General features: G+C 43.7%; 2 protein-coding genes across 2 annotated transcripts; one reads left to right on the top strand and one right to left on the bottom strand.

The window, feature by feature from the left end:
- The first annotated feature begins 236 nt into the window (after positions 1–236).
- Positions 237–7,224, top strand: LOC119382612 (phosphatidylinositol 3,4,5-trisphosphate 3-phosphatase TPTE2-like). The gene is given in 17 exon segments (XM_037650391.2): positions 237–441; positions 928–1,089; positions 1,369–1,410; positions 1,494–1,655; positions 1,744–1,854; positions 1,922–1,955; positions 1,957–2,077; positions 2,156–2,220; positions 2,317–2,377; positions 2,647–2,728; positions 2,814–2,964; positions 3,036–3,116; positions 3,197–3,302; positions 4,083–4,180; positions 4,483–4,578; positions 4,665–4,738; positions 6,842–7,224. Coding segments are annotated over 16 exon segments (1,551 nt in total). The 5' UTR covers positions 237–441; position 928; the 3' UTR covers positions 6,948–7,224.
- An 867-nt stretch (positions 7,225–8,091) lies between these two features.
- On the bottom strand, positions 8,092–24,269 carry LOC125757122 (centrosomal protein of 135 kDa-like). Its single transcript, XM_049412270.1, has 7 exons — positions 24,150–24,269; positions 22,113–22,223; positions 21,402–21,545; positions 19,479–19,688; positions 18,056–18,258; positions 15,976–16,080; positions 8,092–8,456 (listed from the first exon to the last, which is right to left on the bottom strand). Exons 2-7 carry the CDS (start codon positions 22,218–22,220, stop codon positions 8,312–8,314), a joined length of 915 nt encoding a protein of 304 aa, XP_049268227.1. The 5' UTR covers positions 22,221–22,223; positions 24,150–24,269; the 3' UTR covers positions 8,092–8,311.
- Positions 24,270–24,814: the final 545 nt, after the last annotated feature.

The raw sequence follows: 24,814 nt of genomic DNA, 5'->3' as shown, positions 1-24,814 counted from the left end.
CTTTCAGTGCGGCGGTCATGCCCCTCCAACTTGCGAAATATTGTCCTTCAGTTTCACTGGCGCGCGCATCAAGAACAGAGTAGAACAGAGACGTTCGAAAAAGGCGCGTTCGGTTCGAGGATCGGGCTTCGCATGGGTAGGGCTAGCCACCCTAGCATGGGCTTCGCGCCGAATCAACGTCGAGCGCTGGCGGCCGGTTTAAACCAATCACGGTTCAGTTCCGGACGCAGGCCGAGGCGTCACGTGGCCCGAACAGAACTAATCGAAAAGCAGAAAAAAAAAGGGCGTCTGGTGCGCGAGCTGCGGCGCGGGATGGGACGATGGCTCGAGATGCGAAAAGTTGCTAGCAAGTTTCTTAAGTAGTTGAAGAGCGGCCAGAGCGTTTTTTTTACACGAAACCCGCGAGATATTTTGTATTTGGACGTTACGACGAGGCTGCAGGTGAGTTGGTTGCTTTATTTTTTACCTTTACCGCCGCGTTCGCGTCGACTTGTTTGCTGGGGGAAAGGGGGCGGATCCAGCTACTTGGCCATGCGAAACGCGTCACAGCCTACCTGTTTGCGTATACAAGTGCCAGAGAATACCCACTGCGAAATAAAAACGAAAGCTAGAAACCTTGGCGTAGGTGTTTCACTCTCGTTCCGGGCGGAAGCGGATTAATTTCGCTTCGCCGTAGCTCGGACGGTCGGCGCATACTGCGCCGGCTGCTGGAGGAAATATTTCGACAACGCCTTCGAGTTTCTCAACAGCGTGGCAAAACGGCCGCACTGAAGCGCCCATGTGTAAATGAGGGTGGCACGGCGCTAGGTGTAAATCTTGGGAAGGTTTGAAGGGCTGTTTAGGGCATAAACGCTGTGCGCATTAGCTACATGACACCTGTTGTTCGTGCCGTTATGGCACTAATTGTATTGAATTGGCTATTGGCAGAATGGTGAAGTACACGCAATTCGCGAACGAAAGCATGGAGCAAATAGGTGCGACGAGCAGCAATGGCACGACCGGCCAAGAGCCGTCGGAGGTGGTCGTGATTGAGAAAAACCACCAGCTGAACAGCAGCGCTTTTGATCAGCCCAGCGAGCAAATCACAAGGCAAGTGTGCGGTCCATTACTTTTATGACCCTTGGCATTAAAATTAAATTCTGGGATCTTACGTGCCCAAGCCGCAATATGGTCGAGGCACGACGCGTAGTGACGCGTAATGGATCGGGATTAATTTTGGTTTATTTAGCATGCACCTAATAATAATAATAATAATGCTGCCGCCCTCGTGGTGAGCAGCGCTACACCGTAGCCGCTAAGCGATCACACGAACCCACAGTACATGTCGGAGTAATGCATGGAACTTATGCTGGCATTTTAATCCCACAGGCATGTCATGCTAAAGAGATTTGTGGAGCACCTGGGATTCAGGTAAGCTCCAGCTGTACTGCACGTGATTAAAATGTTGCGGCAGTTTCTCTTTATTGTTGCCTTTTTATTCCTTATTTTTACAGACTCTTCAGTTTTTCTTTAATTATTATTGACATTAGTGTATTAATAGCTGACCTGTGTCAACCAAACAAGCCAGCACATGTTGAGAAAGCATATGATATTGTGGCGCTATGCTTCGTTTCCTTCTTCGTCCTCGAGATCTTCTTTCGAATGTATGCACAAGGGTAAGCAGCCACTTATTTCATACTTCTTTAACATACAAATGCAATGCAGCTTTAACATGATTGTTCCAACAATAAATTTCTGATGCAGTACTGGAGAGTTCCTGAAGCACTGGTACAATGCTGTGGACTTCATTGTCGTCATGTTGTCATTCGTTGCCACTGTTGCATATGTGTCCGTCGAAATATCCGGATACTACAAGTAAGTTCGGCTTTCCAAGCGTTAAGACTGAACCTTGAGGACATATCGTTTGCTTGTACTTTCACAGACTTCTGGTGATCGGTCGAGTAGTTCGAATAGTTAGTCCTCCTGCGAATCTACACCGAGAAGAAAAATTTGACCAAAGGAGCCAGACTCATGGTGTCCGAGAATAAGCGACGGTACAGGCAAGATGGCTTCGATCTTGACCTTGTTTATGTGACTGGTGAGTTTGGCACGTCTACCATGATGATTTAATTGCTCCAAAGGATTATATCGCACATTCTTGACTTTTTTTACGCAGATAGGATCATTGCAATGTCATATCCATCATCTGGAAAGATGTCGTGGTATCGAAACCCAATTCAAGTAAGTCATTTGTTATATTTCTGGCACTTTGTTTATAAGGTGTAATATAGATGGACAATATTGCAATATTTCTGACTGGCAATGTTTTTCTTTCAGGAAGTGGAGCGATTTTTCAACACAAAGCATCCAAACCACTATCGCATCTACAATATGTGCAGTGAGAACTTGTTTATTTATTTATTGTACCCTCGGGGCTTTATAGCATTGTAATGCAACTTCTAATGCATTCAGTCCTGCTGTGCTGAGGAATACTGCTAATACCTTATTGTCATTAAGCCTTTTAGACCATTGCATGACAAAGTAATAGATACCTATGTCTTTAGACTCCAAGTGTATACTTACAAATTTGACAATGTGAATGCTCCATTGCATACTCTACTGTTCCATGACTGAGTTTTCATGCTAATATCAACACTCAACTTCCAGGTGAACGAACCTATGACAACAGCCACTTCAATGGTTGCATTGAACGCTATCTAATTGATGATCACAATGTACCTTTGCTTAGGTGCGTAGCTTGACAGTTATAAGCAGGTGGAAAAAGCACAACAAACATTTGTATGTAAATCTCCACTCATCGTGTTTTTTGGCAGGGACGCAACAGAGTTTGTGGCAAGGGCTCAAGCATTCTTGAATGAGGATCCTGAAAATGTAGTGGCTGTCCATTGTAAAGGTGGCAAAGGAAGGACAGGAACAATGATTTGTATGCTGCTCATGCACAACGGCCTTTTTGAGTCTGCACAGGTGAGAAGTGATGCAAGACCAACATGCAGATTTATTAGTGTTGCATCATTTTTTCAATTTTTTTTTTAAAGGCAAGCCTGGAATACTTTGGAAATGTCCGAACAGACAAGACTGTCGGGACAAAGTTCCAGGGTGTTGAAACCCCTAGTCAGGCAAGTAAACATCTCCTGGTGCATTTTTCAAACTGTTAGGTCGCGAAATCACCGCTCTGATCTTGCTTTGGTACCTGCAGAGCCGGTATGTAGAATACTTTCAAGAGGTGAAGGAAAAGCATGATGGTGTGGTGCCCGATGAGGTTCTATTAAAAGTGAAAGAAGTCAGAATATACAAGCTATCAGGTGAGTTCATTACATTTATTCTTGACACCGAAGGCTGTATTTTCCATGAGAAACTCGGGTGTTGCCTTAATGTGAGATACGTTCAGCACATCGCCTCAGAGAAGTGAATGGCTAAGCCAGCAGGCTCTGCACATTGTGTTTTGCTTTTAAAAGAGCCATAACACGGTCACCCAATATTTTGTGGTTTTCAGCGAAAAGTAGAAGTAGAGGGTCTTGTCATGCCTATACATATGTGAAAAGTGGGCTGTAAAAGAATATTTCAGTGCAAAATAAGCTCTAGAAGTCACCGGCTATAAACCCTGTCCACCGCCGGCGACCGCCATTTTGCCACGGTGTGTTTGACGTCATGTGCTGCATGGAGCGGAGCCACCATCTTCTATTAAAGTTTCAGCCTCTGCAAATCATTCAATGTCACTGCTAAGCTGCAGAAAAGCTAAAATAACTCGATTGCACGTGCAGCTGACCACAGAACAAAATCATTTCCCTGGAATGCAGACGCTCGCACAGCAAGCAGCTTGTTAAGTCATGGCTTGCGAATTCAAGTGTTGCTCGACCAAATGTACCAAAATTTCACCAGCTTACTTGTGAATGCACAAGGATTAACCCACATAACGCATATGATAAAAAATTGGGTGTCATGGCCCCTTTAAGTGTTGTCCCCAAAAGGGATCGACTCAGCCCCAGGTTTGCTTTATCAACTTGAAAGGAGCAATAGATGGAAAGTGACTGCATGTGCTGTAAATGGTACTTTTCCACACTGGCTCATATTAAAATATACAGGGGTTGGACAAGGCAACGGAACAGACCTTTCATGCGAAGTCTTCGAAGCGAAGTCTAAGGTGCACGAGATGGACTTTGGGCGTCAAATGAACTGTCATGTGAGTATTTCCTCAAGCAATTAATGGAAAGCACATCAATTACAATACACCAATGTGGAGAATTTAATGACACTTTGTAGCTATGCAAGGGAAAAGTTTGTGGACATTTGCCCTAGCATAAAATTTCATGAAGATGTAATGAGAATTCGTAATCTTAAGTTCGCGAAAAATCGTTTGACAGCGGGAGCTACATGCTTTTCGACCTCTTTAGTGTTGCAACAGGCTGCGCTAGTGAATGCTGCACCACAGCACTACTTACTTTAAAACATTTAGATGGCAGAATTTTGTTCATTTATTCACAGGTGCACTATCGCTCTGAAGCCGATGTTCTTGAAGTGAGTACCTTTAACTTCCCTGCTGTCAAAGGGGACGTGAAGTTCAAGTTTTCCTGCCGAAGCGTAAGTTTATTCAGCGATAGCCTTTACTAGTAGCTTCAGCACTTGAAGTGTTTTCATCTACCCCACCCCCTCCCTTGTTTTTGCAGCCATCTGTGCCTCGAGGTTATGAGGACTGTCCATTTTACTTCTGGTTCCACACCAGCTTCATCAAAGACAACAAGTAAGTCAGTGTTGGCACGTGTCAGCCAAGGCAGGTGTGAAATTGTGTAGTTAAGTTAAAGCTGAAAGATGAGCTAGTTGGTTTTGACTTGAATTTCATGTTTTACCTGTGAGAATAAGACGGGGACGGAGAAAGGAGCACACAGGACGATCGCTAGTCTATGTAGTTAAGACTGACATACAGCATGTTGCATGATGCTATCAACTTATTTGCAAAACAAAGAACACTAAAAGATCCGGTGCACTGCTGGCTATAAATTGAATTTTATTCAGTGCAAAATATGCACATACATACGTAAAGAAGTGTGGAGGGGTTGTGTGTTCAGTAGGAAAGCAAAAACGATTTTTTTCACACTGCAAAATACACAGGAAAGTGCCAGAACCTGCCATCATAAGTTAATTGCAGCAATGTGTTGCACTGCTGAGAGTGAGAGTATGGGCTTGATTTACAGCCATGATGGCCACAATTCGATGGTGGCAAAATGCAAAAACACCAGTGCTTAAATTTAAGTGCACGTTAAAGAATACCACATGATCAAAATTATATAATTATGAGACATTGGCATGTCTCATAATTATATAGTGGTTTTGGTGCATAAAATGTTAGAATTTGTAAAAAGAGTGCCTGCGGTTTTTATATATACTTGTCATGAGAGTTCTTCAATTGTACAGATTGTGAAGGTCTGTTAAAAAACCCGACAATGTCCATAGACAAACCTGTGGAGGCTAGCGAGCAGATGTGCCGCTTGGGAACAATCTCAAAAAACACACCACATTGCCGCAGCATTTCCTTTCATTGTGCAAGCTACCACTGCGAGAACTACGAGATGTACTTTCAAGAAAGGTTGAAGGGTTCCATGGCTGTTATATCATCTGCGCAATTCAAGCTGCCAATTTAAATGCATTGCTCACTTTATCGAGGTTACGGTCTTATGCAACACAAGACACAAGAAAATACTATTTGTTTCTTTTCCGCCTACACAATCGGCAGACCTCTTGCAATTTTGACTAATGCTGTGTTCTGATTCCAATACATGGAACCTATGTGGAGTTTCACAGCTTATATGATTGAAGGACTCTGGTTGTTGTTGGTGTGCACCATAGTTTCCCATTTTACAATTCAGCTAAGTTTACAACGTTTATGCACCAAGTGACTCAGATACAGCAGGGCGCTAAATTTATAAGTATAACCTGCGTTCTTACAATGCCCGCCCAGCTATGCAAACATGCAGGGGAGCCTGCTGCGCTCGCATTACCATTAGAGATATTTACATTTGAGCATTTACTACTGTCCTTGTGTGTTCCTTCTGTCTGTTCTACACACGCGTGCAAGCCTGGGCAGTGGTGGCAAAAAAAAAAAAGATTCTTGCCACACTGCACAGTGTGGCTAACATATGGGAAGTAGTGGCCTCTAGAGGATATGTTCCTCCCACAGTTTTAGCACAACTGGGCAGGCATTGCGATGATGCAGAATACAGCTAAACAATTATTATGAAAAAGTGCGCAGAAGTTAACATTAAATGGACACAAACACACAACATAGCTAAGCCTATTTACGACTGGTGAAGTATTATTTCAAAACGCAACCTTAACTCCTTTGGTGGGATGTACTTGATTACTAAAAGAGAATAGTAAGGGTAAGCTTTCTTTTATTAAATCTCGTTCTCAAACAGCAGTGGAGGTATCTCATCATGAACAGAAAGGTATATTATGGCTGTTTTATGGCAGAAAAAGCTATCCGAATTTTCTATGTATTTGGCATATTAGACTGCAGCATAATACTATTAATAAATTATTAACGGAAGGAGACGCTGTCTCAAGATGTTTTGCATTATTAGATGCGGGTGGAAAACATTGCCACCTCTATATCATTTTTCCCTGTGTTCCGTTAAAAAAAATTATAGTATAGCTGGTATCTTGAATGAACATTTTTGATAGCCACACAATAGTAATTTGCAGCCTTGTCTGTGTTTTTACCTCTTCATAATAAGTGCATAATACTGAGCCAAGAAACCAGAGTGGACATGCTGTTCAGAAGTTGTGTGTATAGAAAACTTTCCTAGTGGCTCGTACCTCTAATTGAACCGCTGCATTTGATTCTTAGGCTGTTCTTGCCAAGAGACGTCCTCGACAACCCTCACAAGCCGAAGACGTGGAAGGTGTACGATGCAGACTTTGCCATTGAACTAATCTTCACCAATCCGTCCTGAGCCGAGGATGCAGCATGGCAGCTTGGTGCCTCCTAACTCTTTCACTGTGATGTGCAATCCTGGCGAATCTACTCAACTCAGCCTCACTCAACGTTGGCACTGTAGCAAACAACAAGCAACGGTCACAAATGACGCGTATATTTATGGGAACTCTAGCTTCAGAGATCCATGTACATACCGTTTGTACTACAGATTATCTTTATTAATGTATATTTATGCATGTGGAGTATGTTACGAATAAAATGGGAGCAGTGCTCTACACTATGTATTTTCAAAATATGGCTCTGCAAGTATTATTGCTAGCCAGGTGCTTGTGATGTCTCAGCTCTGTGCAGCAGATAGAAACAAAGGCACATATTTTATGATCCTTCCTTTTGCCATTAATCATTGGCTTGCGCAATGCACGAAGTTGCACTGGAGAAAACATGGATGCTGTTCTCTATGTAACAGTCACCAAGCAAATTGTGCAACGTTACACAATTTACACAAATTCTCTAACCTTACACAATAAACATGGCCTATAATTGCAAAGTGACGTTCTGCAACAGGACTCTAGTACTTCAGTCGGATGCCTAAATTGAAATACGAATTATCAGAAAGTGAGAAACTCTGTACCCTGCTTATAAGAAACCCCTCTGACGAGGGGCAATAATGGCTCCCTGGTACAAGTCTCTTGTAAAGGGGTTCAAATGCAATGAGAATGTATGCGCCTGAAGCTTCAACATCTGAAGCACCTGGCTTCAAACTGCTTCAAATTGGTCATATGCATACATGAAAATATTGCACTACGAATGCAAGAACTTGCATTGTGTCCAGAGAAGCTTTCTGCCTTATATGTATTCAGAATGATTGCTTAGAAATTTAAGCCACGAAAGACTGTATTAAGCTACGGGAATGTCCGAAGTGGCAAATCCGTGTACCACCCATCATTCTCATTATAGCTGAATGATTAGAGTTAGTGCTCACATTAATGTTAGAGGAAACTGTGTATGGGTGTACCAAACGGTGGTGTGAAACCACTACACTAGTTTAACTTTTTTTTGTATCAGAATGTTCATTATGCTTCTTCCCAATCGCATAATTAGGACACTGAAGGTATAAGATAAAAATTTATTCAGTCAAGTAAAAAAAAAAGACAATGCAAACCACAGCGTGGGTAGCAAGATATACTACAGTGCAAAACACTCGTATAGCCATGCTTCAAGAAAGCCGTGGTTAAAAATAAAACATATATATAAAAGGATGGTTATGATATCAAATGATTTCCTGTACAAATGAGCGAGTTGTTTTCAAAACCATGCGAAATGCATGCTGTCCAAATGAGGTACTGTGCCTTCTGTGACGAAGTTCCAATGACACGTAGGCTATTGCGGGGGCCTGGTTCCATTTTCTGGGCTAAAGTTGAGCCTTGTCTGGAATGAACCCGTGAAACCATGCAGCGTAAGTTTGCCATTAAGTCCACTGCGTGCTTGTTGCTGCAGCCGGTTCAACTCTTCCTTGCACTTCTCCCTGCAGAAATTCAATGTACGATTTGCATGAGCTTTTTCTTTCTTTTTTTCTTCCGCCCCTGACCAGAGCGGATATTTAGAGGACTGTTTTCTGGTCTACGGCTCTCTCGCCTTTTGACAGGAAGTTGGGGCTACCACAACTATTGTAAGTCCTGCCTCCTGAAGTGCCCTGTCCACTCCATGACATTACCACACTCCTACCCATTTTTCAATCTGTCATTTGTGAAAATTAACTATTTTTTTGTGCCTTTTCTAAATTATTTTGTCCTCGAAAAGCATGGCTGGTGATGATTAAATCTGTCATTGCCAGCCACTCACAACAAAACTGCACACATTTTTGTCCAACCCTATCAGGATTTACATTTAAAGGGGTACTGACACAAAATTTCGCGGCCGAGATAGCCTGCTGGATCGATTTCCGTGTACGTGCGTGTACCATCTGCAAAATATCGACAGCGAATAAAGCTTGGAAGGTATTTTATACGAATTTTGAAGTTCGGGTGCGCGATCCAGCATTCTAGGCCGCACCAGTTGCATTGACACCCTCGGAGGTGACCCGAGGTGACCCCCCTACTTCCCCTACGTAACCGTTGTAGCCGGTACAACAAGTTATGATGACGTCGTAGCCGCCATTTCTGTTTTGACGCGCTCGCCGCTGCGCTGTTGGTGTCTCAAGGAAATCGTCGCCAACAGACGACGATGAGGAGGACGATGATAACGAGGACGATGATGGCGACGACATCGCGCAGCACGTGCGGCAAGCGTGCGAATGCGAGGAGACGACGCGAACAGCGCGGAAGTGCGTCACACTTCTGTGTGCTGACGTGATCGAGCGCTGGAGCCCTAGGTGGTGATAGTTGCACCTGGAGGCTTGTCGTTTTTGAAACCGAAACTGACACTGGTCGGTAATGAGGTGCCTGTAATTAATTATCTGTCGCGCGCTGCAGCAAACGATGTGCCGTGTTATGACTAACAGGCCCCCTGCAACACATTGCAGCAAAAAAACGCGAGGCAAAAATTTTTGTGTCAGTACCCCTTTAAGAGTGTGAATGTTGCCTGGATAACACGACTACCCATATAAGTGGACAGTTGGGACATGTAACGGAACTAGAACTACGACACACATAAAATGAGAGAATAATGTGCAACGGAGCTGTCGGGCATTAAAAAAAAAAGAAGAGAGGAGCAACTTAGTCATCTCGAATGGGACAACTTTGGACTGTCCCTCTAAAATTGGGATGGTTGGTACATAATCCGATGTTGCCTCACCTAGTGCTTTAGGCAAAAGAAGTACAGTAGAACCCCGCTGATACGTTTTTGAAGGGACCGTAGGAAATAAACGTAAGAGACGGGAAACGTAAGAGCCGAAAAACAGGAAAAATGGCAAAATAGCGAGTTTTAGTATAGCGGGAAAACGCTTACGTTAGCGTTAGCGTGTGCCTAAACGCTAACGCTAAAACGGAACGCGCTGCGTGTCAACTGGTGGTCTTTTAGTACAGCGGAAGGCATTCCCGCTAACGCTAACGCAAGCACATACGGCGCCATCTAGACATAAAAACACTAAATGCACTGTAGAATCCACAAAAGCGCCACCAAGTCGAGCTGATCCAAAGTCACCACTGTTGCGTCTTCATGTCGCGTTTGCAGAAGTGTTGAGTTCTGACACACTGGTTTCTGTCGACATGCCGCGTTCGAGAATTCTTCAAGACCCCTATTACTTGGCCTTTTTAAGCTGGGACGCATCACGCGTCACATTCATGCACTGCCGCGAAAGGCATGAAGGGAAACGACGCCTGACATGTATCTGCTTGACTTGTGGCCGTATCTTGGAAAGAGGCGACTAAAGACAGCGTCGCCATCTCTGCGCTGCTACAGAAAACATGAGCGAACCTCGCAAACAAATCTTGCTAAGCCTTCTGCAGCGCAAATCCACTTTGTATCTAAAAAACGGAGCTATTTTATTGGCGGTACACGGTTGGCGAAGCCTCATTACTCAAATCTAAATCAAACACGAACATTATTAGGGAATGAATAAGTTTAATAATGCAGGACGACGGCTACAAAGATTCGAAGTGGACGGCTCTCGCTTCAACAGGCACCGCCATCTTGCCCTACGTACGGGATCTCTTGCGTGCGTTAGCGTTGAACGCTATATTCCAGAAATAGCGTTCGTACGTAAGAGTTCGGGCTACGTTTACGTTCTGCTCATGCGCAGTTAGGAGCACGCAACGCTAACGCTAACGCTAAATCCTTGCGTTTGCTGTTTTCCGCTATACTAAAACTCGCTAATATTTAGTGGTACAGAATTTTATTTCAATTCTTACGAGCAGCACGAAAATTGGCGCGCTCAGCCGCGATCTAGTCGATGGATTGAAACGCGGAGCTTAGGACGGCCTCATCCACAGAAATGTAATCAATGTATGTGATTTTTTTAACACCAACAGCTGTAGGCATGAAAGAACTAAGCACACGCAATCACGACCGGCGCGGCGAGTCCGACCGCGAACCGCACGCACGACCGTGCGAGCTCCAACCAGCTCGAACTCCTCCCGCTCTCCGACAAATAACGATGATGATGAGTCTACGCCAACGCGATGGCAGAAGTGAATGCCAATCTCGAAGGCCTTGCTTTCGCATGCAATTACGTCATACACGCCATGTTTGTGCAATACAAATCTCAAAGGCTATGCTTTTGTCAATAGTAAATGCCAATCTCGAAGGCCTTGCTTTCGCGAGCAGTTACGTCATAGACGCCATCTTTGCAATTTGAATCTCGAAGGCAATGCTTTTGTTTGCATCAATTGAAAGATTCTGTTGCTTGCGCCTCTCATGCGGCTAATATTACGGTCAAACGAGGCCAAGCTAGGGTGGCTAGAATGGGGAGGTGTGCTGAGCGCAGCGCGTTTCCCTTGCCAGAGAGGGTCCCTCTGCGCGCCGATGCCGCCAGGGCGCTGCTGCAAGGGGCGCTGCATGGTACGGCCGGTACGGCCGCCGCCGTTGCAGATTACCGGAGGAAAGCCTAGCACTCGGCAACGCGGCGTCGTATTTTTCATCGTTCAAGTGGTGCTTATTGCTCGAGGGTCATGGATTTTTGAGGTGTGAGGGTATAAACTGAAGAAGAAAACTGCACGTTGTTGCTTCGTTCCTGGCTGCAACTCTGGGTACTGTTCGTCGACAGAAAAGGCATGTTTGTTCCGAGTACTGGCGTGGAAAGAGTTATTTTAGAAGTAAGGTCGTGCGATACCGAGAGCTGAGAGCCAGCTGACAAGGAACGCAGCACAATGCGAGAAGCATTTCGACGCAAGGCACGTAGAGGGGAACGACGTTGGGCTAGTTGGTATTGCGTAGTCTGAAGTGAACGACAGCGCGTACAACGTGATATGTTGTACACTTTTATTCCTTAACTCGGGTGCATTTATTTTTAAAGGGGTTAACCATAAGGAGGAAGAAGAGAAAGCCAAGTGGGCTAAGACCTGTGTTCTGTAGATAGCTCTTTATTGCAGAGTTCAAATAAACTTGCTTCGTGTACGAATGTGTTTCCTTTGAACTAATAAATCTTTCAACCTGCCGACAAAACGAACACATGACGTTTTGACCAGAAGCTAGTGCATAGTAATGGGTACAAGCGCGAGAGCAGGCAATTTTTTCGGTAATATGTTTCCACCTTTTTAGAAATCTTAGGTTTTGACCCAAAATTAATTGTTTTGTGTTTGCCTTTGGGCGAACAGTTTAAAAGGGCTCTGCAAGTGCATTCAGTAAAAGAACGGAAGGTAATTATAATGTAATTACCAATATTACGCATAACACGGCCATCACCGGCAATAGTCATAACTATACCAATCCAACCATACAAAAAAAAATGGCTTCGCAGCATTATAGCTGTGTACTAGGGGCGTAGCCAAGGGGGCGGGGGTTGGGGGGGTTCAACCACCCCCCCCCCTCGAAGTTTTCAATTTTGCATATGTATATATACACGCACACATACAAACGCACGCACGAACATGGTTGAACCCCCCCCCCCCCCTCAAAAAAATTCTTGCTACGCCCCTGCTGTGTATGTAGGCTGTGCGATGAGCTAGAATCCTTGCGCTATCGTTATTATTAGGTATATTATAGTCTAAAACCACCATAAGTCGTGTTGTTTCAGAAGGATGCATTTCAATTGAAGTATTATAATATTAAAAGTCATTCATCGTTTCAATTATTCTATAATTACGAGATTTATAGCGCGGAACCTCTACACAAGGGACAAAGGAACATGACGAGCACAAGCGCTAACTTCCAACTAACGTTTAATATCTGCGCTCGCAAATATATACAATGAAAGAAAGAAAATAAAAGAAGAACCAGCTACAGCCACTCATCTGATCAGCACCACACGTGTTCGTTGCATTGCATTTTTAACACCACACGTGTTCGTTGCATTGCATTTTTACCAGCTGCCATCAAGATATCCCATTTCTCTTTGGGATAAGAGAAGGGATGGTGCGCTGACACACTCGTAATCACCGGAGTTCATTGCTGCGGCTCCTATTATTTCACACGCGCACCGGTCTTTGTCTCTAAACAACACTGCCGTATTGTCAAAGTACGATATGCACCCACACTCCTGGCAATGTTGCCCCAGGTGCCCTTGTCTTCCTTTTGCCACGTTGCCGCTGTTATCGTAATTATGGATTACCAGCTAGCCCGAAGCAACGCCTCAATGATTCTAGTTCATTGCACAGGCGCAAGTAAATGTCTGAGCAAGAAGCATGGAAAGTTTCATGGGAAAATATTGATCAGGTCTATAGCTATGAGCTTTTTCGCAACAAAAACCTACTGAAAATCAAGTTTCGAGAAAAAGAATAATTTAATTTTCCGAACATGTCATTTTCAATTTGAGTGTAGTCACAAAAAAAAGGACCATAACTTTCGAACAGAACCAAATAGAAGCGTAATTTTTTGTGAACCGCATTTCTGTATGTTCGTACATTTTCAGAACATCAAAAGTAAAAAAATTAACTTTTTTTGAAAAAAAAAAGACATACCTTAACCATGTGAATAAACACTAAAAATGACTTGAATAAGTTGCAGTGATACATAATGGCAAGTGGTAAAACGGCATGACACAAGCGCAAAAAGAACAAAAACAAAAAAAATTGCTGCTCAAAAGTGGCGTGCACGAAATGCCGCTAGCAATATTACTCTGGCACGCGCAGTGCTACTCGGCGTGCAATACGAACCCTGCTTTTTAAATGGGGAGAGGAAGTTACGCTTTATTAGCGCAATCGCTGAGGTAAAAAAAAAAAAACGATTAACGCTGCAAAGTGTAGCACGCAAAAAATAGTGCGAGCCATAATCGTCGGACGCTAGCAAGGCTGCGCTGTACAGCGCCCCTTGCGGCATCGGCGCACATTGGGGACCGGTTTCCGCGGCCGCTTTTCACACCTCCCCATTCTAGCCACCCTAGCCAAGCTGCGTGAAAATGCACCATGGCGGCTCTCTTTGGTAGTCACTCGGTCGGCTCCGAGCGCACTTCGCGACGTATCATACGAGAACGGTCCGACAGTTACGACGTAACAGCGGGGTTCCCAATCAATTGTATCCTATGGGAGCTATGCCGGGACCGGCGGAAAACGACGTAACAGCCGGGAAAACGCAGCAGTGAGGAACGTAACAGCGGGGTTCTACTATCTGGTGAAAATTTTTACAGAAGGAAAATAAACACAAGCTCAACGATTATTGAGCTCATTTATTATTGTTACAAAATTACACTCCAAAGTGCGTACAATTTGTACCCCACCCTGCCTTGAGAAGCCCCATGTAAAACTGTAAAATTCTCCTTCACTATTCCACAACTGTCGCTGATATTTGCAATTTTGTGACATGCCACACTGCTATGCGTGCACACATGCACACCAGCCACGTTTGAGTTCCCAAATTTATGACATGAAAAATACTGCAAGCCAGCATTTCCACATGGTTGTAATGCTTCTAGTAAGAGTTTGCTTTGCATGGTTTTAATGTAGCTGGCAACAATTAAAAAAGCTTAAAGGCGACCTGATCATGATGGTAGGCCTACAATTGGCTTGCAGTAAATAGAGCTGGTCACACTAGTCTCGGAGCGTAGGCACTACTAAGTGCAGACCACTTATAACGTAACCGCATATAGTGCAGGACCGGTTATAATGCGGTCGTTTTCGACTCCCGTTCACCCTCCCATAGAACCGCATGTATACGCATACCGCTTATTGTGCAGTCCCCCAAGATGAAATACCGTTTATAATGCGGTTACGGGAAAATATTTCTGACAAACGCGGTAGCGAGTGCGGTTCTCAAAGGAGGTACGCCGCTGGGGAGGGAGCGACGAGGTCGTTACGAAGGGCGAGGGCACGCACAGTGAACGAACGAGGGGCGGAGGGAGGAAAAAGACCGCGGCAGTGCTGTGCGGGCTCGCCGAGTGGGGAAGGATGGTGGTTGCCTAGGCGACGGAGTAGCCTTTGCACCGGCGGCGGCAAAGCTCCGCGGCCGCTTGCTGGCAGCGCGTTACGCGTGGAACGTACGATCGCGTCCTCATCAAGTGCGCTTTAAAGTAAGTTTCCTGTCGGGAAAAGCGTCGTCGTTATCACACTTGCTACAGATATCGCGTTTGCGACCTCGTCCGCAAATTGAAAAGTTTTGCGGCTTCATGACGCGAGCTTTCGCCTTTTCTGCCAGTGCACGGACTTAAACGAGCTTGGCGGGCTTTTGTCGCCGTTGATCTCCTGGCCGCGAACACAAACTTCGTATCACGCGCGCTGTTCTTAAGTTAGTGCTTGAGTGCGATCTTTTCGACGTCCGATCTTCATGTTGTCTTGGACAAACTTCCCACGACAACATGCTGAACGGCACGCTAGGCCTAATCAGCGTTGGTTGCTTTTCGGTAGCGGTCGCGGGCGATAAAAGTTGCGGTTTGGTGCGGAATCAACGAAACTTTTTGCGATGGCTGCACTTGAAGGGAAGAGAATCATATAGTTAATGAAAACGAGGGCATGGTTGGCACGTGCAACTCTCGAATTGTGGTTCCGGATTCGATTGCAATGTCTTGGACATCGCGTGCGCGCCCGTGAAATCGATCGATCGGTACCGCTCAGCACGTGAAATTTCGGTCGCGATTCGACATGGTTTTGTGTAATGCGCATACCTCGAGGTGGCCTGAAGCGTAGTCGGCGAATTTCCGCGATGGCACTTTGTTTTTGCTTTTTTCCCCCGTGTTCATTTCGTTGGCAATGCAGGTCTTTGGCGGTTAATTTTTGAACATTCGGATATTTAAGTGGTTGTAAGCGCCCCAAATCGCATATGTCGATTATCGGACACGCGAGGCTACATGCTCAACACGTTTTGCGCAAGTGCAGCCTTTGAAGAAGGTTGTTTTGGTTATAGTGCGGTACCGCTTATAGTGCGGATATTCGCGACTCCGGCGACTTACGTTATAAGCGGTCTATACTCTATACTCCACACAGTGCTCCAACTGCACAGTCACTGCGTCATTGTCTTACCTTTCATACTGCTCGTTGATCACTTGTTGCTTTAACTGTTCCACTGCATGCTCAAACTCCGAAAGCTTGCTTCTAAGAAAATTGTTTTCTTCATTCTGGGCAGCCCTGTAAATAAGCGCAGGAAATGACAGCACATTGTGATGAGCAGACTTTCATCCCATAATTTTATTACCTCAAAGACCTCTTTAGGGGGTCTCTAGGGTTTCATAAGAGGTAATATAATATAATAATAATTGTTGGGTTTTTATGTCCCAGAATTACAATATGATTACGAGGGACGCTGTAGTGGAGGGCTCCAGAAATTCGACCACTTAGGGTTCTTTAATGTGCACCTAAATCTAAGTACACAGGCCTCAAGCATTTTCACCTCCACCAAAAATGCGGCCGCCACAGCCGGGATGCGATCCTGCGACCTTCGGGTCAGCAGTTGAGCCCCATAACCACTAGACCACCGTGGCGGGTTATCATAAGAGGTTGAGGTAGCTGTTGTGTTCAACTAGTTGAGCACAATGTAGTGGTTTTGATTCTCAGCTGCAGTGGCCACATTTCATCTAAGCTAAAATGCAAGAACACTTATGCACTCATATCTAGGTGTATGTTAAAAAATGTAAGGTCAGTAAATCTAATCCGCAAGGTCTCCGCTTTGGCATGTGTCGAATTCACTGCACATTTGCAGGTCATTACATCAAAGAAAAAAACTCACTTGTATCAGTAAAGTACCCTTCCACAATACCAAAAGCCCTGCTCTTGCTGTGAAACGATACTTCATAAGCAAAAAAAAAAAAGTGAGAAAAAAAATATAAACACAGGTCATGATGCTGCCTTGAGGTTCCCACACTAAATCGTTGTGACTTCATAGATTTTCATGGCATCTGTATGCTAATTTTTAAAAATAAGTTACATTGTGCTCTAAGGGAGCCAGAAACATAACGTGGCAAGTTTCAGGAAATTTTATTGAGACAGTGTGGCTAAAATAAAAAAAGAGGACGTTTAAATCCACAATATGACACTGAGGTTCACGTGCCAAGGCTTTGACATGCACTTCAAAAATGAAACACTGACCTTCGTTTTCTCTTCTAATAAAAAATTTATAATAATGAAATTAATGACAATAGACTTCTCAAAGAATAATTATCAATCTGAACCAATTTAACGTTCTGCCTCAGTGTCTGTTTTAACCTCGCACTTCAACGTGCTGAGAGCACACACCATGTGCAGAGATCTAATCAAATCAAATCAAAGTTTATTCACATCGTGTAGATGTGGGCAAGCTTGGGTGAAAAGCGACACAGTTTGCTTTAGGAAAGCCCAAGCCCATATACAATGCGTACAGTACAGACACACAAGTGTGTGCAAATACTATCATAAAATGAAACCAACGTGTGACATGCATGAAAAAATCGGTAATGCGACAATTTAAACCTTGTTTGAAGTTATACGATATATTTATGTTCACAAAGGTAGAGAGTACGCATAATTAAAATACGTACAGATAATCATTAGGTAAAGCAAATAATTCGATCTACTGATTAATCCAAAGCAACAGAAAAACATCAAATAAAATAACAATGGCAGTTGAACTCTCCTCGTTCGGTATTATCATTATTACATAAAATTAGTTACAGTTACATAAATTAATAATAATATCTGGAGCTTAACGTCCCAAAACCACGATATGATTATGAGGGACGCCGTAGTGGAGGGCTCTGGAAATTTTAACCACCTGGAGTTCTTTAACGTGCACCTAAATCTAAGTACACGGGCCTCAAACATTTTCGCCTCCATCAAAAATGCAGCCGCCGCAGCCGGGATTCGATCCCGCGACCTTGGTGTCAGCAGTCGAGCGCTATAACCACTAGACCACCGTGGCGGGGCACAGTTGCATAAATCGGTTACAAATAACGGTAGACTGGCAATAAAGCTTTTGTTTGGGCCAGTTGGTTCATACATTAGCAAAACTATTGAAGAGCAGCGCAAGAAACATGGAAAAAGAAGGCACATGTACACAGGATGTGTGTACATGTGCCTTCCTTGTCTCTGTTTCTTGCGCTGTTCTTCAGTAGACTGGCAGTATGCATACCTGCTTGTGGCTCCTGCTTGCATGTCCTGCTTCATTTTTTCCATCTCGGCAGAGAGCCTCTCAAGGGCAATATCTGTCTGGCAACGCTGCTCCCGGGACGTGGCGAGCAAGCGCTCTAGGCTGGTTGCATCAGAACGAGCCGTAGCCGCTTCGGTGCGTGCCAGAGAAAGATCGTCTTCGAGGCGCCTCAAATGCCCAGAGATCTGGAAGAACGCACCGTACTTGAATTAGTATTTCATTCACTGATCCAGGTATTATTTCTAACCGAGTGCTAGGCTTGCCGAAGCAAAAAAGTTTAACCGAGCAACATACGGAATGTAAAACACTGGATGAACAATGGACAGAAGAAAACTGAACATACGGTACATCGTAGACTTCATTTATTTATTCATGCTCATCTCGCTCCACATTGTCTGGTACCACACCGTGTGCTAATTTGCACTCATTAGTGAATGCTTGACCAAGCTTGATCTAAGAATGCTTGATATAAAGCACAAGAAGTGCCTTAGATCAAGGCAACAAACAGGTCATAGAAAGGAACACTGTACGATACCTAACAACTCATCCAAGTAATCTGCTCACACACATACAAAAAAAAAGATGATTTAATAGGTTTTTTTTACAGAACTCGTGTGCAAATGATAGTAACGCCGAGAATAGTGCTCAGTAACGTGCTGGTCTTCCATTGCTTTGTCCATCACTGCATTTCAGTGCACTGCTTGTTCGAGCCATTCCTTACTGTGTGCATTTACCTAGTATTAGTATTTATTTCACTCTCAAGGCCAATGGCATTGCAAAGGAGAATGGATAAAAGAATATAAATAATAACAAACAAAACAAAAATGCAGTAAGTAATAATAACTATCAAACTGAAGTAATGCATTAGTATACAACACCAAACAGTGTGTTGTGAACGTGTTGATTATCGCCAATAGCTGTTACGTAAGTGGGAAGCTGTTTCCATTCAAATACTGCATTGCAGGTAAAAGCCAGACTATCTTCTTCTTCTCCTTCTTTTCTTCTTTTTTTCTTTTTTTTTTGCAATACAGGATGCCTACTTTGTTAACATTATCAGTGCAATACGACATCCACTGTGGTGATAAAATAAATTTTTATGGAGAACAACTGGCATGGAGAGGTCATTGACATCATCATGTGCATGTGTACACATGCAAAAACACACACATGCACACACACACACACAGACGGAATGATTGCAGTAACCCCACCCTTTGTAAACAAGAAGTTCCATCAAGATTGAAATTATTGTATTTTTTATCAAAGAAATTCAAGCGGTGAAATTTTTGAGGAGCTGATTTAAGGCTGGTTTTAATGGCTGTTACGCTCGTAGTGCAATTTTGATTAGGACAAAAGAAGTCGAATTTATAATTCCGTCTGCATATTCTGCATACATCTGAGTTACCTGATTGTTGACAGTTTGTTCTTTGGCGAGCTGGTCCTGTAGCGATTCCACCTGCTCAGCAAGTCTTGCACGCGTATCCGAGCTCTTCTGCAGTTCCTCCTTCAGCCGACTTCCCTCGGCAGCGCTGCGCTGCAAGGACTCTTGCAGTGCCGCCACTGTTGCTCCCAATGAGGCCAGCTTCTGCTCCTGCTCTGACGTCACGCTCATGTGCTGCAGAGAGGCACAACACAGCCACTTAATTAATGCCGGCCAGCTATTTCAAGTGCTACTGCAATCCGGTAGGACACCTGACAGCATAATGACTGCTAAACAAAAGAAGAAAACAAAAATTCAGGAGCCCTTGCCCTATCGGGAAAATGGGGGCAAGTGAAGCTTGGCGTGTGTGTGCCTGATGTACTCATTTTCTTTCTTTTCGTTGCATTGTGCTATGTTCTCTCCTAAATGTTTCCTTCCTCCATGCCGGGAATGGGACCGTCACCCACGTGCTTAGCAGTACAACACTTCAGTTTCTTCAGGCAACAACGATGGTCACGCATTCTTATTCAGGCAACAATGATATAGGGCAACGTGATATGACAAGTTACCTCGACAAAAGATCAGATTGCCACATCAGAAACGGCTGATCACCGGCAAGCCCACAATTGAGAGAGCATCAATTATTGGAAAACGGCGCACCTTCAAGGGTGGCATTCCTGTACGCTCGCTGGCGCCAGGCTTTTCGTGTATGCCATCGCTATCGAAATCTGTGAGTTATAACAAGCTCTGCTTAAAAAGAAGCCGACGAATAAAGTGATGCTCACATTTTATGCTTGCAAGTCTGCAAAGTGGTTTGGCACACAAAATGGCATTATCTACACTGAACACTGGCCAAGTAATAGAAAGGTAAGCATCCAGTTCTTTCTTTTTTTTCATAGTGCTATAAGTTCCTTAACTGTTCCACGTTGTTTTCCTCTCAACACAGCCAGTGTGAAATTAAAACATCAGTCTTCCACATTCAAACTTAATCACTTCATTCTGAGAAAGCATATTACACAGTTGCCAGTCACTGTTTAGTGGAGTATGGAGGAAGCTGCAAAAGTATCACTAAAACTGGGTAGTTCAAACAGAAAACAAACAAACAAATGAAATAAACAAAAACTGAGCTGATTTGCATGACTTTGCAGAATTGTAGCTTAAACTTCGCAGAAGCAGAATTTGAGATAAAGCCATGGTGACTGGCACCTCTCGAAGCATTTTGCCAGTGAATAGGTGTTCCAAGTTCCTTTAAGGTTGCTTCTCTGTGCTTATGCACCTAACTGCCTCTAAATAATACAACAAAGTGCTTAGCTGCAGCTGTTGTATGGTTACAAATGAAACTGAATGCAGAACTACCTATAACTAATGCTCTTTTTAACGCATCTGAATTTCCAGACATACTTTCGATTACGAAGCACATATGTACAAGGTCTCCTGGAAAAGGATGCGAGATTTTAAGTAGCAATAGTCAATGATTTACTTAATATGAAAAGTTCAATTTACTGCTCAAAAGAGTTCAATACATTAAATTTGGAAATACTATATAACTGCAGTGAATTCAATAAACCTAAACCTATTAAATTCATCAAGCATGTTCCTACCAAAGCAAAAAGTTTTGCAGGAACTTCTCATTTAATTACAACCAGCCACTACAACTACTAGTGCATTACTAGTTTGTGTGCTCCGAGAAAAGTTAACAGTGTGAACAACGAGGGACAGTGAAAAGGTGTAGCACGGACTTATCACACTAGCTATTTTACTGCATCAGTTTGCGAACGGTGAGTGGCATTTCAATCTCCCAGTAACGATAGAGAAGAACCCTGCACTAAAATGTGTGCAGCCTTGCCTTCTCCCCAAACAACTATCATCATCTACCTTGCATGCCTTTCCTTTTTTTTCAAGCCTCACCCGTGCAAGCTGCTGACGCAGGCTATTGAGTGTGGCATCACTGCTGTCTTGTTCTCTCTGGCTCTGCTCGGCCTGAGTCCGCAGATCAGCGTTGGCTGAGATTAGAGACCGGTACTGGTCCAAGAGATCTTCCCTCTCTTGATCCTGCACAGATAAAACAATATAAGTGAAGACTGTGCAGCTAGTCACACCTAGTTGTCAAGATACATGCGATCATCCTACTCTACACTACGTGCTTATCTAACAGGGCTTAAAGAGAAGAGCTTAATATTTTTTTCAGAAATCAGGTGCACTAATATTGGAAACACTTTTTTTCCCACGAGTTGCAATATTAGCAATCACACTGCCTGTTCTTTTACTTGTCTGCGTGCTATCTGTGATGCCCTCAATCACTAATGAACCTGTCTTAAGTTTTGGAAGTGGTCATTTTTAACGCTTGTGTACTGCATATCTAGAATATTCTCACAGGTAGTAGGTGATTCTTACCAATTGCAAGCTTAACCATAAAGATTGATTTAGTACAGAGTCATCAGTTACAGGGTAGCAGAAGTGTGCCCCCCCCCCCTTCCCCCCTCTTATTCATGGAGGAGTGATGATATTGGGGGATGGGCGAAGAGCATACTGCTAGAATTAACCCTGCGTAACTCAAATTTCAATGGTCAGTGCTCAATCAGTGCTCCATGATCAGTGGCGGAAATCTGCTAAACTCACCCTTGTACGCAAGAGCTCTTCTATTTTGGCCACTTTGATCACATACTCCTGAATTTGAAGTTCTAGGTCTTTCTTCTGTTGCACAGCATTCTCCAAGTCAGCTGCCATGTTCTGTATAAAAGAGAAATGCTTTTGGAAATAATCTTCCTCTCAGATGCGGTAAAACTACACATAAAGCTACAACAGTAGTGGATGATATAGACCCCCTGAAGTTGCTGATGTAGGCAGGACGCACAGTTGGCAAGAATGATGGCCAAAAAGTGTAGCAACTTTTTCTTTGCATACAATACGTAGGATTAAGAACTCTCAGATTCAATTTCTTATATAGAATGTCGTTATGAAGTGGACGTTTATAAATGCCTCTTGCACCTCAGAAGAGCTTGTGAAACAAATCATTAGCCCTTTAAAACTAGACATTTTTAAAATGCAGGCCTATTGGCAGAAGCAGTACCCCCTATGTTCGACTGCTGGCCGATAGGCACTTCAGGGGTGCTTCTTTTATTTCAACCATGACTAATAATGCAGGCATCTTGTAAGCAGCTGCCCAGCACATTTTGAAACAATTGTTGCAAAATATAACAGTGTAATACTGCTAACTTCGAAATGTATTGACGATGAACACTCATCATCATCGTCATCAGCCTGTCTACGCCCACTGCAGGGCAAAGGCCTCTCCCATGTTCCGCCAATCAACCCGGTCCTGTGCTTTCTGCTGCCACGTTATACCTACAAACTTATTAATCTCATCTACCCACCTAATTTTCTGTCTCCCCCTCACGCGTTTACCATCTCTTGGAATCCAGTCAGTTACCCTTAACGACCACCGGTTATCCTGCCGACGTGCTACGTGCCCGGCCCGTATCCATTTCTTCTTCTTGATTTCAACTATGATGTCCTTAACCCCCGTTTGTTCCCTGACCCACTCTGCTCTCTTCCTGTCTCTTAAGGTTACACCTATCATTTTCCTTTCCATCGCTCGCTGTGTCGTCCTCAATTTAAGTTGAACCCTCTTTGTAAGTCTCCAGGTTTCTGCTCCGTAGGTAAGTACCGGTAAGATGCAGCTGTTATATACCTTTCTCTTGAGGATAGTGGTAGATTACCATTCATGATTTGAGAATGCTTGCCGAATGAGCCCCATCCCATCCTTATTCTTCTAGTTATTTCACTCTCATGGTTCGGCTCCGCGGTTACTACCTGTCCTAAGTAGACGTACTCCTTTACAACTTCCAGTGTCTCTCCACCTATCGCAAAGCGCTGTTCTCTGCCAAGATTGTTCCACATTACTTTAGTTTTATGCATATTAATATTCAGACCTACTCTTCTACTTTCCGTATCCAGTTCAGTAATCATGAGCTGTAATTCGTGATTACTGAACTGGATTACTGAACACTATGCATACCCAAAGTTACGTGCTGACACAGTAAATGAAACAAAGCACCTGACACAGTAACGGTTACGGTCACACCGTTTAATTAACAAGTGAACAATATTCAATGCACTTTTGATGTCAAGCATACTTGGCAACCATAACTGAAAAGTTGTAGAAAGCAAAATCTACCGTTCATCCATTGTGTTTTTGTCACTATTGTGGGCGGAGAGGCACAGTGTGGTCATGTGTAGCCATGGGCAATTACAGCACAATGTTGCCTAACTGCCGTTCAAGGAAACTCTTTCTGCCATGTGTGCTGCATAGTACTTTTGCGATGAAAAAGAATTATAATAACACCATCTTACTGCTGCAAGTTGGTTCCGAACATTTCTTTCATTGTTTTATCTGACCTACTTGACAGGTCAGATTTTTTAATCGCTACATTTGATGCTAACTTGGCATGTTTCCTTCCTCCTGAGTAAAAGTAAATTGTTAACTGTAGCAGTCGACTATGGCACAAACAAAACAGGTCTCTACAGACACATGCCAGTGCCCATAAAAATTGCACATGCACTGATTACCATTTCCTTCTAGCACAATGCAGAGTCACTTTTTTTATCGTAATTAAACCTACCAAAAAAATCTAGTTACGAGTTCTACACACAAACCTTGTGCTCTTTCGCCACAAGCGTTAAGTTTTCATGAAGCCTCTGGTTTTCTTGCAGAAGGTGAGAATGGGACTCAGCTGCAGATGCAGCTTCTGCTTCCAACTCTCTCACTCGGCACGTCAGCCTTCACGACATCGCTATCCTTGCTGTTTAGGTTGTCTTGCAGCTTGCTGTGGACATTAAAATAACATTCCATAAGTGGAACGGCATTCACCCACTACACAGAACAGACCTCACCTACCGCACGAAGTCGCAACCAATGAAAGGCCATTACACAAGTTTCTCCAGAGTGCGCAAGTTTTTCTACAAATCATGCTAGCAACAGTGCATACTGAATCTGAAGGAATAGTAGCTATCTTGAATATGCATTTTTTTTTTTCAGGAAAATTGAGAGCCAAGGTGCCTGGGACCATCATGCAATGCCACTACAGTTATGTTTCGCCTGTCCTCTCCTCCACTGGTGGTTGAAAGGAAGCGGAACATATGAGGCCACGAGGTGTGAGCTCACTTGATACTTTCTTTGTGAGGTGTCTGAATGGTTTGATTCCAAATGGCTACAGGCCATCGACTGTGTCAAGCTAAATGGGGTAATGAAAACAGCAAAGGTTGCATGCTGCTGCTGTTGCATTATGGAGTTTTTCTGCTCTACGGGGATTTTCAGCAAA

This window comes from Rhipicephalus sanguineus, chromosome 2 (genome assembly GCF_013339695.2).
Source record: "Rhipicephalus sanguineus isolate Rsan-2018 chromosome 2, BIME_Rsan_1.4, whole genome shotgun sequence".
Taxonomy (NCBI): domain Eukaryota; kingdom Metazoa; phylum Arthropoda; class Arachnida; order Ixodida; family Ixodidae; genus Rhipicephalus; species Rhipicephalus sanguineus.
The sequence above is the reverse complement of the archived record's forward strand: the minus strand, read 5'-3'. Positions and strand labels throughout refer to the sequence as shown.

What these genes read in the sequence shown, in the direction of transcription:
- LOC125757122 (XM_049412270.1), bottom strand. Translation starts at nt 22,220, where the DNA reads ATGGCAGCTGACTTGGAGAATGCTGTGCAACAGAAGAAAGACCTAGAA. An exon ending in AAGAGCTCTTGCGTACAAGG is followed by an intron (nt 21,546 to 22,112) that starts GTGAGTTTAGCA and finishes TTATCTGTGCAG; the next exon opens with GATCAAGAGAGGGAAGATCT. An exon ending in AACAAACTGTCAACAATCAG is followed by an intron (nt 18,259 to 19,478) that starts GTAACTCAGATG and finishes GCGTTCTTCCAG; the next exon opens with ATCTCTGGGCATTTGAGGCG.